Source organism: Hypanus sabinus, chromosome 7, assembly GCF_030144855.1.
Source record: "Hypanus sabinus isolate sHypSab1 chromosome 7, sHypSab1.hap1, whole genome shotgun sequence".
Lineage (NCBI taxonomy): Eukaryota > Metazoa > Chordata > Chondrichthyes > Myliobatiformes > Dasyatidae > Hypanus > Hypanus sabinus.
Window position 1 is genome coordinate 3170785 of NC_082712.1, and position 13651 is coordinate 3184435.

The window sequence follows — 13651 nt, forward strand, 5'->3', positions numbered from 1 at the left end:
AGAGATAACTTTGAAGTCCCACCAGTTCGATCCATTCTGTTCCCACACTGACAGTGTGTCAGTGACCTCCTGTTGTCAAACTTGGCTCTGGTCACCAGGGGGCAGCCCAGAGCCCCAGGCTCTGACTGGCATCCCCTGATTATTAGTGAACACGAGGGAATCTGCAGATGCTGGAAATACAAACAACAACACACACAATCTTTCCTTTCGGTTAGTCCCGACGAAGGGTCTCGGCCCGAAACGTCGACAGCGCTTCTCCCTAGCGATGCTCCCTGGCCTACTGTGTTCCACCAGCATTTTGTGCCTGATTATTAGTAGGTTATTTTCATCCATGTCTCGTTTTAGTCACAGTGCAGCTGTGCTTTCTTTTCTTTCCTTGCTTAAATTCCCTCAGCTTTATTCGCCTTTACTCAGTCTTGAATTCACCTTTTCAGTGTGTGGGGATTTTTGAGTTCCCAACAAACCAGTGGTTCAGCCAAGAGACAGATGTGTCTTTTCCACATCCCACCACAGGCTGAAGATCAGGAACTGTTGCTGCTTCCTTCTCCAAAGCTGTATCCTGGAATGGGCTGTCCTCCAGCAGCTAGAGTCCATATGCCCAGGTGCAGACCCCAGCTGTGTACCCAGAGGGATCTGGTCCACCCACACGAGGCTGCGTCTGAGAAACCTAGAGGTGGGTGAGACATGAGAAATGTTGACCCCTGAAATGCACAGACTGTTGATCCAGGAGATTCCTGTAAACCTACAGGGGAAGGTGCTGTGGGCTCACAGCTCCCTCAACCTCTCCACCATTGCTTGACCATGCTGGCCCCCAAAGCAATCCTTCCCTGATGACTGAAACCACTGCCGAGGATGAAACATTCACTGACAAGAGTTCAGGAAACTGAACCATTATCTTACGGACAACAGGGAAGTATAAGATAAATGGAACTACTGACAGAGAGAGCTTCTGCACGTTTGTAGAAAGGAAACTACAACATCAAACATCAGTCAGTTTGGGGGAGAGACTCTGTGATGGGAAAAAGAGAAAAGGCTAAACCATTTTCAATCAGTCTTCACACACAGAAACCAGTGCACCTCCCTCTCTCCCCACAGCCCTGTGTCAATCCCCAAACAAATCCCACTCTCCCACTCTCCCTCCACAGCCCTGTTGCAGACCCCCCACTAATCCCACTGCCCATTCTATCCCCACTGTCCTGTGTCAATCCCCAAACAAATCCCACTCTCCCACTCTCCCTCCACAGCCCTGTTGCAGACCCCCCACTAATCCCACTGCCCATTCTATCCCCACTGTCCTGTGTCAATCCCCAAACAAATCCCACTCTCCCACTCTCCCTCCACAGCCCTGTTGCAGACCCCCCACTAATCCCACTGCCCATTCTATCCCCACTGTCCTGTGCCAATGATGACTGAGTTGGTCTCTTTGTGACCAAACCTGCCGATGATTTGAAGATAGGCTGCAGGTCAGGTAGTGTTGAGGATGGAGGGTGGTTCCAGAAGGACTTAGACAGATTAAGGGAATGGGCAAAGAAGAGTCAGATGGAATACAGCATACAGAAGTGTATGGACATGCACTTTGGCAGAAGGAATAAAGGCATTGACTCTTCTAAATGGAGAGAAAATTCAAAAATCTGAGGTGCAAAGGGACTTGGGAGTCCTCGTGCAGAATTCCCTGAAGGTTAACTTGCCAGTTGAGTCTGTGGTAAATGAAGGTAATGCAATGTTACCATTGTGAGGACTGGAATACAAAATCAAGGACGTAAGGCTGAGGCTTTAGAAGGCGTTGATCCGACTGCACAGAGTATTCTGAGCAGTGTTGGGCCTGTTATTTAGAAATGATATGCTATCATAGTAGAGGGTTCCGTAAAAGTTCATGAAAATGATTCTGGGAATGAAAGGGTTAATATATGAAGAGCACTCGATGGCTCTGGGCCTGTACTCACTGCAGTTCAGCACGAGGGAGGATCTCATTGAAACCTATTGAATGTTGAAAGGCCTCATCAAAGTGGAAGTGGAGAGGACGATTCCTATTGTGGGAGAGTATAGAACCAGAGAGCCGCAGAATAGAGGGATGTCGAGTTCGAAGAAATGAGGAGGAGTTTCTTTAGCTAGAGGGTCAGGTAGTGTTGAGGGTGGAGGCAGATTAAGGGAATGGGCAAAGAAGTGTCAGATGGAATACAGGATACAGAAGTGCATGGACATGCACTTTGGCAGAAGGAATAAAGGCATTGACTCTTCTAAATGCGGAGAAAATTCCTCGTTTCTGTGGAATTCATTTCCATGGACTTGGGTGCCAAGACATTGGATAAATTTAAAGCAGAGGTTGATAGTCAGGGCATCAAAGGTTATGGGGAGCAGAATGGGGAATGGGGTTGAGGGATAATAAATCAGCCATGATGGAATAGTGGAGCAGACTCAATGGGCCAAATGGCCCAACTCTGTTCCAATATCCCAGACACCAAACCAATCCCACTGTCCCACTCTCTCCCCACATCCTGTCCAATCCCCAAACTAATCCCACTGTCCCACTCTCTCCCCACACCCTGTCCAATCCCCAAACTAATCCCACTGCCCCACTCTCTCCCCACACCCTGTCCAGTCCCCAAACTAATCCCACTGTCCCACTCTCTCCCCACACCCTGTCCAATCCCCAAACTAATCCCACTGTCCCACTCTCTCCCCACGCCCTGTCCAATCCCCAAACTAATCCCACTGTCCCACTCTCTCCCCACACCCTGTCCAATCCCCAAACTAATCCCACTGACCCACTCTCTTCCCACACCCTGTCCAGTCCCCAAACTAATCCCACTGCCCCACTCTCTCCCCACACCCTGTCCAATCCCCAAACTAATCCCACTGTCCCACTCTCTCCCCACGCCCTGTCCAATCCCCAAACTAATCCCACTGTCCCACTCTCTCCCCACACCCTGTCCAATCCCCAAACTAATCCCACTGCCCCACTCTCTCCCCACACCCTGTCCAATCCCCAAACTAATCCCACTGCCCCACTCTCTCCCCACACCCTGTCCAGTCCCCAAACTAATCCCACTGCCCCACTCTCTCCCCACACCCTGTCCAGTCCCCAAACTAATCCCACTGCCCCACTCTCTCCCCACAACCTGTCCAATCCTCAAACTATTCCCCCGTCCCACTCTCTCCCCACACCCTGTCCAGTCCTCAAACTAATCCCACTGTCCCACTCTCTCCCCACACCCTGTCCAGTCCCCAAACTAATCCCACTGTCCCACTCTGTCCCCACACCCTGTCCAATCCTCAAACTAATCCCACTGCCCCACTCTCTCCCCACATGCTGTCCAGTCCCCAAACTAATCCCACTGCCCCACTCTCTCCCCACATGCTGTCCAGTCCCCAAACTAATCCCACTGCCTCACTCTCTCCCCACATCCTGTCCAATCCTCAAACTAATCCCACTGCCCCACTCTCTCCCCACATGCTGTCCAGTCCCCAAACTAATCCCACTGGCCCACTCTGTCCCCACACCCTGTCCAATCCCCAAACTAATCCCACTGTCCCACTCTCTCCCCACACCCTGTCCAGTCCCCAAACTAATCCCACTGTCCCACTCTGTCCCCACACCCTGTCCAATCCTCAAACTAATCCCACTGTCCCACTCTCTCCCCACACCCTGTCCAATCCTCAAACTAATCCCACTGCCCCACTCTGTCCCTACGCCCTGTCCAATCCCCAAACTAATCCCACTGCCCCACTCTCTCCCCACACCCTGTCCAGTCCCCAAACTAATCCCACTGCCCCACTCTCTCCCCACACCCTGTCCAATCCCCAAACTAATCCCACTGCCCCACTCTCTCCCCACATCCTGTCCAGTCCCCAAACTAATCCCACTGCCCCACTCTCTCCCCACACCCTGTCCAGTCCCCAAACTAATCCCACTGTCCCACTCTCTCCCCATACCCTGTCCAATCCCAAACTAATCCCACTGTCCCACTCTCTCCCCATACCCTGTCCAATCTCCAAACTAATCCCACTGCCCCACTCTGTCCCCACACCCTGTCCAGTCCCCAAACTATTCCCCCATCCCACTCTCTCCCCACACCCTGTCCAGTCCCCAAACTAATCCCACTGCCCCACTCTCTCCCCACATGCTGTCCAGTCCCCAAACTATTCCCCCGTCCCACTCTCTCCCCACACCCTGTCCAGTCCCCAAACTAATCCCACTGCCCCACTCTCTCCCCACACCCTGTCCAGTCCCCAAACTAATCCCACTGTCCCACTCTCTCCCCACACCCTGTCCAATCCCCAAACTAATCCCACTGTCCCACTCTCTCCCCACACCCTGTCCAGTCCCCAAACTAATCCCACTGTCCCACTCTCTCCCCACACCCTGTCCAATCCCCAAACTAATCCCACTGCCCCACTCTCTCCCCACACCCTGTCCAATCCCCAAACTAATCCCACTGCCCCACTCTCTCCCCACACCCTGTCCAGTCCCCAAACTAATCCCACTGCCCCACTCTCTCCCCACACCCTGTCCAGTCCCCAAACTAATCCCACTGTCCCACTCTCTCCCCACACCCTGTCCAGTCCCCAAACTAATCCCACTGTCCCACTCTGTCCCTACGCCCTGTCCAATCCCCAAACTAATCCCACTGTCCCACTCTCTCCCCACACCCTGTCCAGTCCCCAAACTAATCCCACTGTCCCACTCTCTCCCCACACCCTGTCCAGTCCCCAAACTAATCCCACTGTCCCTACGCCCTGTCCAATCCCCAAACTAATCCCACTGTCCCACTCTCTCCCCACACCCTGTCCAGTCCCCAAACTAATCCCACTGTCCCACTCTGTCCCTACACCCTGTCCAATTCCCAAACTAATCCCACTGCCCCACTCTCTCCCCACACCCTGTCCAGTCCCCAAACTAATCCCACTGTCCCACTCTGTCCCTACGCCCTGTCCAATCCCCAAACTAATCCCACTGCCCCACTCTCTCCCCACACCCTGTCCAGTCCCCAAACTAATCCCACTGTCCCACTCTCTCCCTACGCCCTGTCCAATCCCCAAACTAATCCCACTGTCCCACTCTCTCCCCACACCCTGTCCAGTCCCCAAACTAATCCCACTGTCCCACTCTGTCCCTACACCCTGTCCAATTCCCAAACTAATCCCACTGCCCCACTCTCTCCCCACACCCTGTCCAGTCCCCAAACTAATCCCACTGTCCCACTCTGTCCCTACGCCCTGTCCAATCCCCAAACTAATCCCACTGCCCCACTCTCTCCCCACACCCTGTCCAGTCCCCAAACTAATCCCACTGTCCCACTCTCTCCCCACACCCTGTCCAGTCCCCAAACTAATCCCACTGCCCCACTCTCTCCCCACGCCCTGTCCAATCCCCAAACTAATCCCACTGCCCCACTCTCTCCCCACACCCTGTCCAGTCCCCAAACTAATCCCACTGTCCCTCTCTCTCCCCACACCCTGTCCAATCCCCAAACTAATCCCACTGTCCCACTCTCTCCCCACGCCCTGTCCAATCCCCAAACTAATCCCACTGTCCCACTCTGTCCCTACGCCCTGTCCAATCCCCAAACTAATCCCACTGCCCCACTCTCTCCCCACACCCTGTCCAGTCCCCAAACTAATCCCACTGCCCCACTCTCTCCCCACACCCTGTCCAATCCTCAAACTAATCCCACTGCCCCACTCACTCCCCACACCCTGTCCAATCCTCAAACTAATCCCACTGCCCTGTGCCCTGACAGGGCACCAGGAAGTCAGATTCAATAGTGTGACATCCATCGACAAGAACCCACCACCCTCTTCTCATTGCTACCATTAGGGGGGAGTTACAGGGCCCTGATGGCACACACCCAGCTTTTCAGGAGCAGCTTCTTCCCACCCACTCCCCCCCCCCCACCATCAGATTTCTGAACGGACAATGAACCCGTGTATACTAACTCAGTACTTTTTCCACAGCTTATTTAATGATTTTTAAATCTATCGTAATGTAATCCACAGATTTTAATAATATTCATTGCCTTGTGCTGCTGTCACAAAGATAACAAATTTGAGAGCATGTGCGGGTGAGCTGAGTCTGATTCTCTCTGGTGGAACAAACTTGATGGCTCAGGGGCCAAATCCTCTGTTTGTGTGCTCACCCATGGGGGTGGGGGCACAGCTAACGTGTGGACTGCTCCTTATCCATTCCCCCACCCCATCTTCAGCCGTGGCACCCGAGCTGTGGCAGCTATTGGCGGAGCAGTTGATGCACCATCAATAACTCACACTGAGACGTAAGGCGAGATATCGGCTTTTATTGACTGGAAGAAGGAACCAGGAGTGAGTGTCCATCATACAATGTCCTGGAGACTGAGGCCGAGCGTCAGGAGCAGTCAGCAGGGGGCGTGTCCAGACAGGCACATAGTTCACCACAACAGTTCAGTGGTGCAAGGGTTAATTTCCGTGGCGGTACGGGATGTGGTTTCTAAGCTGCTGTTTGTCAGACCGATTCTGGGAGTAAGGAGATGGATGCTCACATCTTGCTATCTCTTCTGCTGCTGCCGGTTTCCCTGCTGCTGGCCGAGAGTGGTTCCGATGGTAAGAGGGCAGCGGACTGGGATCGCACTGTACCTGCGGGGAGGTGGGGCCTCGGCCGGAGATTGGGGATGCATGGGGTGGGGCTCATTCCCCCTCAGCTCGCTCGTCTCCCACTCACCATCCCCTCTGCCTCTCCCTCCTCCCTACCTCGTACGGGAACTGTGGGGGTGGCAGAGAGGCTGTGAGCGCTAGCCAGTCTGTACAGATGGTCTGGAGGGGACACCACGATACCATTCGGTTGTTTGAGGCCAATGGGGAAGGGGCTGCTGACACACACCATCGGCTCAGATCACCCAGGCAACCCCCATCAGCCAGTCGGAGCTGGTGTTTCTTTCTCTCAGGCTGCTGTGTTGGGGAAACATCTTCAGTAAGTACTGAGTCCCTGACCCTTCAATTCATTCCTTTGGATTTCACTGGGGATTGAAGCCTGTGCCCCCCAAGCTCCCTCTGCCCCCACCTCTCTCCCTGAACATGTGCTCACTGTGTTCAGGGCTGGAGGGAGGAGAGGGTTTAGTGGGGTGCCAATCGAGTGGATTGCAGTGTACATGGGGTGCCAATCGAGTGGGCTGCAGTGTGAATCAGGTGCCAATCGAATGGGCTGCGATGTGGATAGTGTGCCAATCGAGTGGGCTGCGGTGTGAATCAGGTGCCAATCGAATGGGCTGCGGTGTACATGGGGTGGCAATCGAGTGGGCTATGGTGTGGGAGGGGTGCCAATCGAGAGGGCTATGGTGTGGGAGGGGTGCCAATCGAGAGGGCTATGGTGTGAATGGGGTGCCAATCGAGTGGGCTATGGTGTGGGAGGGGTGCCAATCGAGAGGGCTATGGTGTGAATGGGGTGCCAATCGAGTGGGCTGCGGTGTGAATCAGGTGCCAATCGAATGGGCTGCGGTGTACATGGGGTGGCAATCGAGTGGGCTATGGTGTGGGAGGGGTGCCAATCGAGAGGGCTATGGTGTGGGAGGGGTGCCAATCGAGAGGGCTATGGTGTGAATGGGGTGCCAATCGAGTGGGCTATGGTGTGGGAGGGGTGCCAATCGAGAGGGCTATGGTGTGGGAGGGGTGCCAATCGAGAGGGCTATGGTGTGGGAGGGGTGCCAATCGAGAGGGCTATGGTGTGGGAGGGGTGCCAATCGAGAGGGCTATGGTGTGAATGGGGTGTCAATCGAATGGGCTGCGGTGTACATGGGGTGCCAATCGAGTGGGCTGCCATGTGGATAGGGTGCCAGTCGAGTTGGCTGCCATGTGGATAGGGTGCCAGTCGAGTGGGCTGCAGTGTGAATGGGTGCCAATTGAGTGGGCTATGGTGTGGGAGGGGTGCCAATCGAGCGGGCTGCGGTGTTAATGGGTGCCAATTGAGTGGGCTATGGTGTGGGAGGGGTGCCAATCGAGTGGGCTGCGGTGTGAATGGGGTGCCAATTGAGTGGGCTATGGTGTGGGAGGGGTGCCAATCGAGTGGGCTGCGGTGTGAATGGGGTGCCAATTGAGTGGGCTATGGTGTGGGAGGGGTGCCAATCGAGTGGGCTGCGGTGTGAATGGGGTGCCAATCGAGTGGGCTATGGTGTGCTGGCTGTGGTTGTTGGAGCCACAGTCAACCAGCAAAGTGGAGAATGTTCCATCACTCCTGAGCTGAGCCTTGTGGATGGCAGAGAGAGCCTGGGGTGTCAGGAGGTGAGTCAGATCACAGGATCCCCAGTTCATAACCTGCTCTGACTGCCAATCCGTATGTGTGAGATTACCAAGACACGGCACAGAGCCTGGCAGGGGAACAAGGGGAATGAAAGGATGGAGACAGAGGGAACAGAAGCTGGAGGTTGAGTTTTAAAATAGAACCATCTGCAGGAGCGAGGGACACAGGGATAGAGCGAGAGATGGGGCTTGGGCAGTACGTCAGTGTCACAGGATCCATATCTCCGTGCACATGTCTGCACACAAGCTGGTGAACGTCACCGGTAGGCACAGTAAGTACTCCTGCCGATCTCACGCTCAGAAGAACAGTCCAGGAACGACCGATCCTTTATAAGATGTGGGAGCAGATTCATCAGGGCCGACTTATTATCCCACTCAACCCCAATCTTCTGCCTTCTCCCCGTAACCTTTCAAGCCCTGACTAATCAAGAACCTAACGACCTCCACTTTCAATATACCCACAGACTTGGCCTCTGCAGCAAAGAATTCCACAATTTCCCTACCTCCTTGCTAAAGAAATTGACGATCCTCTATTCTAAGACTGTGTCCTCTGGTCCTAGACTCCCCCACTATAGGAAACATCCTCTCCCCATCCACACTATCTGTGTCCTCTGGTCCTAGACTCCCCCACTATAGGAAACATCCTCTCCACATCCACTCTATCTGTGTCCTCTGGTCCTAGACTCCCCCACTACAGGAAACATCCTCTCCACATCCACTCTATCTGTGTCCTCTGGTCCTAGACTCCCCCACTGTAGGAAACATCCTCTCCACATCCACTCTATCTGTGTCCTCTGGTCCTAGACTCCCCCACTGTAGGAAACATCCTCTCCACATCCACTCTATCTGTGTCCTCTGGTCCTAGACTCCCCCACTACAGGAAACATCCTCTCCACATCCACTCTATCTGTGTCATCCGGTCCTAGACTCCCCCACTATAGGAAACATCCTCTCCACAGCCACTCTATCTGAGTCCTCTGGTCCTAGACTCCCCCACTGTAGGAAACATCCTCTCCACATCCACTCTATCTGTGTCCTCTGGTCCTAGCCTCCCCCACTATAGGAAACATCCTCTCCACATCCACTCTATCTGTGTCCTCTGGTCCTAGACTCCCCCACTACAGGAAACATCCTCTCCACATCCACTCTATCTGTGTCCTCTGGTCCTAGCCTCCCCCACTATAGGAAACATCCTCTCCACATCCACACTATCTGTGTCCTCTGGTCATAGACTCCCCCACTATAGGAAACATCCTCTCCACATCCACTCTATCTGTGTCCTCTGGTCCTAGACTCCCGCACTATAGGAAACATCCTCTCCATATCCACCCTATCTGTGTCCTCTGGTCCTAGACTCCCCCACTATAGGAAACATCCTCTCCACATCCACTCTATCTGTGTCCTCTGGTCCTAGACTCCCCCACTGTAGGAAACATCCTGTCCACATCCACTCTATCTGTGTCGTCTGGTCCGACTCCCCCACTATAGGAAACATTCTCTCCACATCCACTCTACCTGTGTCCTCTGGTCCTAGACTCCCCTACTATAGAAACATCCTCTCCATATCCACCCTAACTGTGTCCTCTGGTCCTAGACTCCCCCACTATAGGAAACATCCACTCCACATCCACTCTATCTGTGTCCTCTGGTCCTAGACTCCCTCACTATAGGAAACATCCTCTCTATATCCACTCTATCTGTGTCCTCTGGTCCTAGCCTCCCCCACTATAGGAAACATCCTCTCCACATCCACTCTATCTGAGTCCTCTGGTCCTAGACTCCCCCACTGTAGGAAACATCCTCTCCACATCCACCTTATCTGTGTCCTCTGGTCATAGACTCCCCCACTATAGGAAACATCCTCTCCACATCCACTCTATCTGTGTCCTCTGGTCCTAGACTCCTGCACTATAGGAAACATCCTCTCCACATCCACTCTATCTGTGTCCACTGGTCCTAGACTCCCCCACTATAGGAAACATCCTCTCCACATCCACTCTATCTGTGTCCTCTGGTCCTAGACTCCCCCACTATAGGAAACATCCTCTCCACATCCACTCTATCTGAGTCCTCTGGTCCTAGACTCCCCCACTGTAGGAAACATCCTCTCCACATCCACCTTATCTGTGTCCTCTGGTCATAGACTCCCCCACTATAGGAAACATCCTCTCCACATCCACTCTATCTGTGTCCTCTGGTCCTAGACTCCTGCACTATAGGAAACATCCTCTCCACATCCACTCTATCTGTGTCCACTGGTCCTAGACTCCCCCACTATAGGAAACATCCTCTCCACATCCACTCTATCTGTGTCCTCTGGTCCTAGACTCCCCCACTATAGGAAACATCCTCTCCACATCCACTCTATCTGTGTCCTCTGGTCCTAGACTCCCCCACTGTAGGAAACATCCTCTCCACATCCACTCTATCTGTGTCGTCTGGTCCTAGACTCCCCCACTATAGGAAACATTCTCTCCACATCCACTCTACCTGTGTCCTCTGGTCCTAGACTCCCCCACTATAGAAACATCCTCTCCATATCCACCCTATCTGTGTCCTCTGGTCCTAGACTCCCCCACTATAGGAAACATCCTCTCCACATCCACTCTATCTGTGTCCTCTGGTCCTAGCCTCCCCCACTATAGGAAACATCCTCTCCACATCCACTCTATCTGTGTCCTCTGGTCATAGACTCCCCCACTATAGGAAACATCCTCTCCACATCCACTCTATCTGTATCCTCTGGTCCTAGACTCCCCCACTATCGGAAACATCCTCTCCACATCCACTCTATCTGTGTCCTCTGGTCCTAGACTCCCCCACTATAGGAAACATCCTCTCCACATCCACTCTATCTGTGTCCTCTGGTCCTAGACTCCCCCACTATAGGAAACATCCTCTCCACATCCACTCTATCTGTGTCCTCTGGTCCTAGACTCCCGCATTATAGGAAACATCCTCTCTATATCAACTCTATCTGTGTCCTCTGGTCCTAGACTCCCCCACTATAGGAAACATCCTCTCCACATCCACTCTATCTGTGTCCTCTGGTCCTAGACTCCCTCACTATAGGAAACATCCTCTCTATATCCACTCTATCTGTGTCCTCTGGTCCTAGCCTCCCCCACTATAGGAAACATCCTCTCCACATCCACTCTATCTGTGTCCTCTGGTCCAAGACTCCCCCACTGTAGGAAACATCCTCTCCCCATCCACTCTATCTGTGTCCTCTGGTCCTAGACTCCCCCACTATAGGAAACATCCTCTCCCCATCCACTCTATCTGTGTCCTCTGGTCCTAGAAACCCCCACTATAGGAAACATCCTCTCCCCATCCACTCTATCTGTGTCCTCTGGTCCTAGAAACCCCCACTATAGGAAACATCCTCTCCCCATCCACTCTATCTGTGTCCTCTGGTCCTAGAAACCCCCACTATAGGAAACATCCTCTCCACATCCACCTTATCTGTGTCCTCTGGTCATAGACTCCCCCACTATAGGAAACATCCTCTCCACATCCACTCTATCTGTGTCCTCTGGTCCTAGACTCCTGCACTATAGGAAACATCCTCTCCACATCCACTCTATCTGTGTCCACTGGTCCTAGACTCCCCCACTATAGGAAACATCCTCTCCACATCCACTCTATCTGTGTCCTCTGGTCCTAGACTCCCCCACTATAGGAAACATCCTCTCCACATCCACTCTATCTGTGTCCTCTGGTCCTAGACTCCCCCACTGTAGGAAACATCCTCTCCACATCCACTCTATCTGTGTCGTCTGGTCCTAGACTCCCCCACTATAGGAAACATTCTCTCCACATCCACTCTACCTGTGTCCTCTGGTCCTAGACTCCCCCACTATAGAAACATCCTCTCCATATCCACCCTATCTGTGTCCTCTGGTCCTAGACTCCCCCACTATAGGAAACATCCTCTCCACATCCACTCTATCTGTGTCCTCTGGTCCTAGCCTCCCCCACTATAGGAAACATCCTCTCCACATCCACTCTATCTGTGTCCTCTGGTCATAGACTCCCCCACTATAGGAAACATCCTCTCCACATCCACTCTATCTGTATCCTCTGGTCCTAGACTCCCCCACTATCGGAAACATCCTCTCCACATCCACTCTATCTGTGTCCTCTGGTCCTAGACTCCCCCACTATAGGAAACATCCTCTCCACATCCACTCTATCTGTGTCCTCTGGTCCTAGACTCCCCCACTATAGGAAACATCCTCTCCACATCCACTCTATCTGTGTCCTCTGGTCCTAGACTCCCGCATTATAGGAAACATCCTCTCTATATCAACTCTATCTGTGTCCTCTGGTCCTAGACTCCCCCACTATAGGAAACATCCTCTCCACATCCACTCTATCTGTGTCCTCTGGTCCTAGACTCCCTCACTATAGGAAACATCCTCTCTATATCCACTCTATCTGTGTCCTCTGGTCCTAGCCTCCCCCACTATAGGAAACATCCTCTCCACATCCACTCTATCTGTGTCCTCTGGTCCAAGACTCCCCCACTGTAGGAAACATCCTCTCCCCATCCACTCTATCTGTGTCCTCTGGTCCTAGACTCCCCCACTATAGGAAACATCCTCTCCCCATCCACTCTATCTGTGTCCTCTGGTCCTAGAAACCCCCACTATAGGAAACATCCTCTCCCCATCCACTCTATCTGTGTCCTCTGGTCCTAGAAACCCCCACTATAGGAAACATCCTCTCCCCATCCACTCTATCTGTGTCCTCTGGTCCTAGAAACCCCCACTATAGGAAACATCCTCTCCACATCCACTCTTTCTAGGCCTTTCAATATTAGATAAGTTACATTCTTGTAAATCCATTCTTCTAATCTCCAGTTATTATAGACCCAGGGCCATCAAATGCTTGTCATATGTTAACCCTATCATTCCTATCTCTGATGGTCTGGAATGCTCTGGAATCTTTAATGAATCAGCCACTTGGGAAATAATCGGAAGAGAGGGCAGTCAGTGGGTATCTACAGAGAGAAAGTCAGTTGACGATGGTGTCAGGATTACCTGAAGATTTGATGAGTGAAATGAGAGATGGGTTCAAATAGCTGTGGTTAAAGAAATTCAAAGAATTATAGAGTCATAGAGCTGAGTCTGCATGTGTTCTGTTGGCATTGTGACTTTGAGAACGAGGATAGAAACCTCAATCGTATCACGTCATCTATGCTAACAGATCCCATTTCCTACATTCATGTACCCTCTGCCTTCCCCGTCCAACTGCAATAAAAAAAGATAAATGTTTTAAGCAGAGAGTGGTGAGTGTGTGGAATGGGCTGCTGCTGATGTTGGTGGAGGCAGATAGAAGAAACTCTGGAACAGGTACATGGAGCTTAGAAAAATATAGGGTT

At 52.5% G+C, this 13651-nt stretch overlaps 1 protein-coding gene across 3 annotated transcripts in view; it reads left to right on the plus strand.

Annotated features, from left to right (window-relative positions):
• Positions 1–513: 513 nt before the first annotated feature.
• LOC132396503 (interleukin-7 receptor subunit alpha-like) overlaps positions 514–13651 on the plus strand; it is a 46837-nt gene continuing 33699 nt past the window's right edge. Inside the window, exon 1 of one of the 3 annotated variants that reach the window (XM_059974069.1) lies at positions 514–673. In XM_059974069.1, coding sequence (XP_059830052.1) covers positions 565–673 — 109 coding nt within the window. In that variant the 5' untranslated portion in view covers positions 514–564. Of the gene's footprint in view, positions 674–6437; positions 6577–6715; positions 6944–13651 lie in introns of those variants that run through there. The other 2 variants (XM_059974070.1, XM_059974071.1) reach the window with 2 other exon arrangements.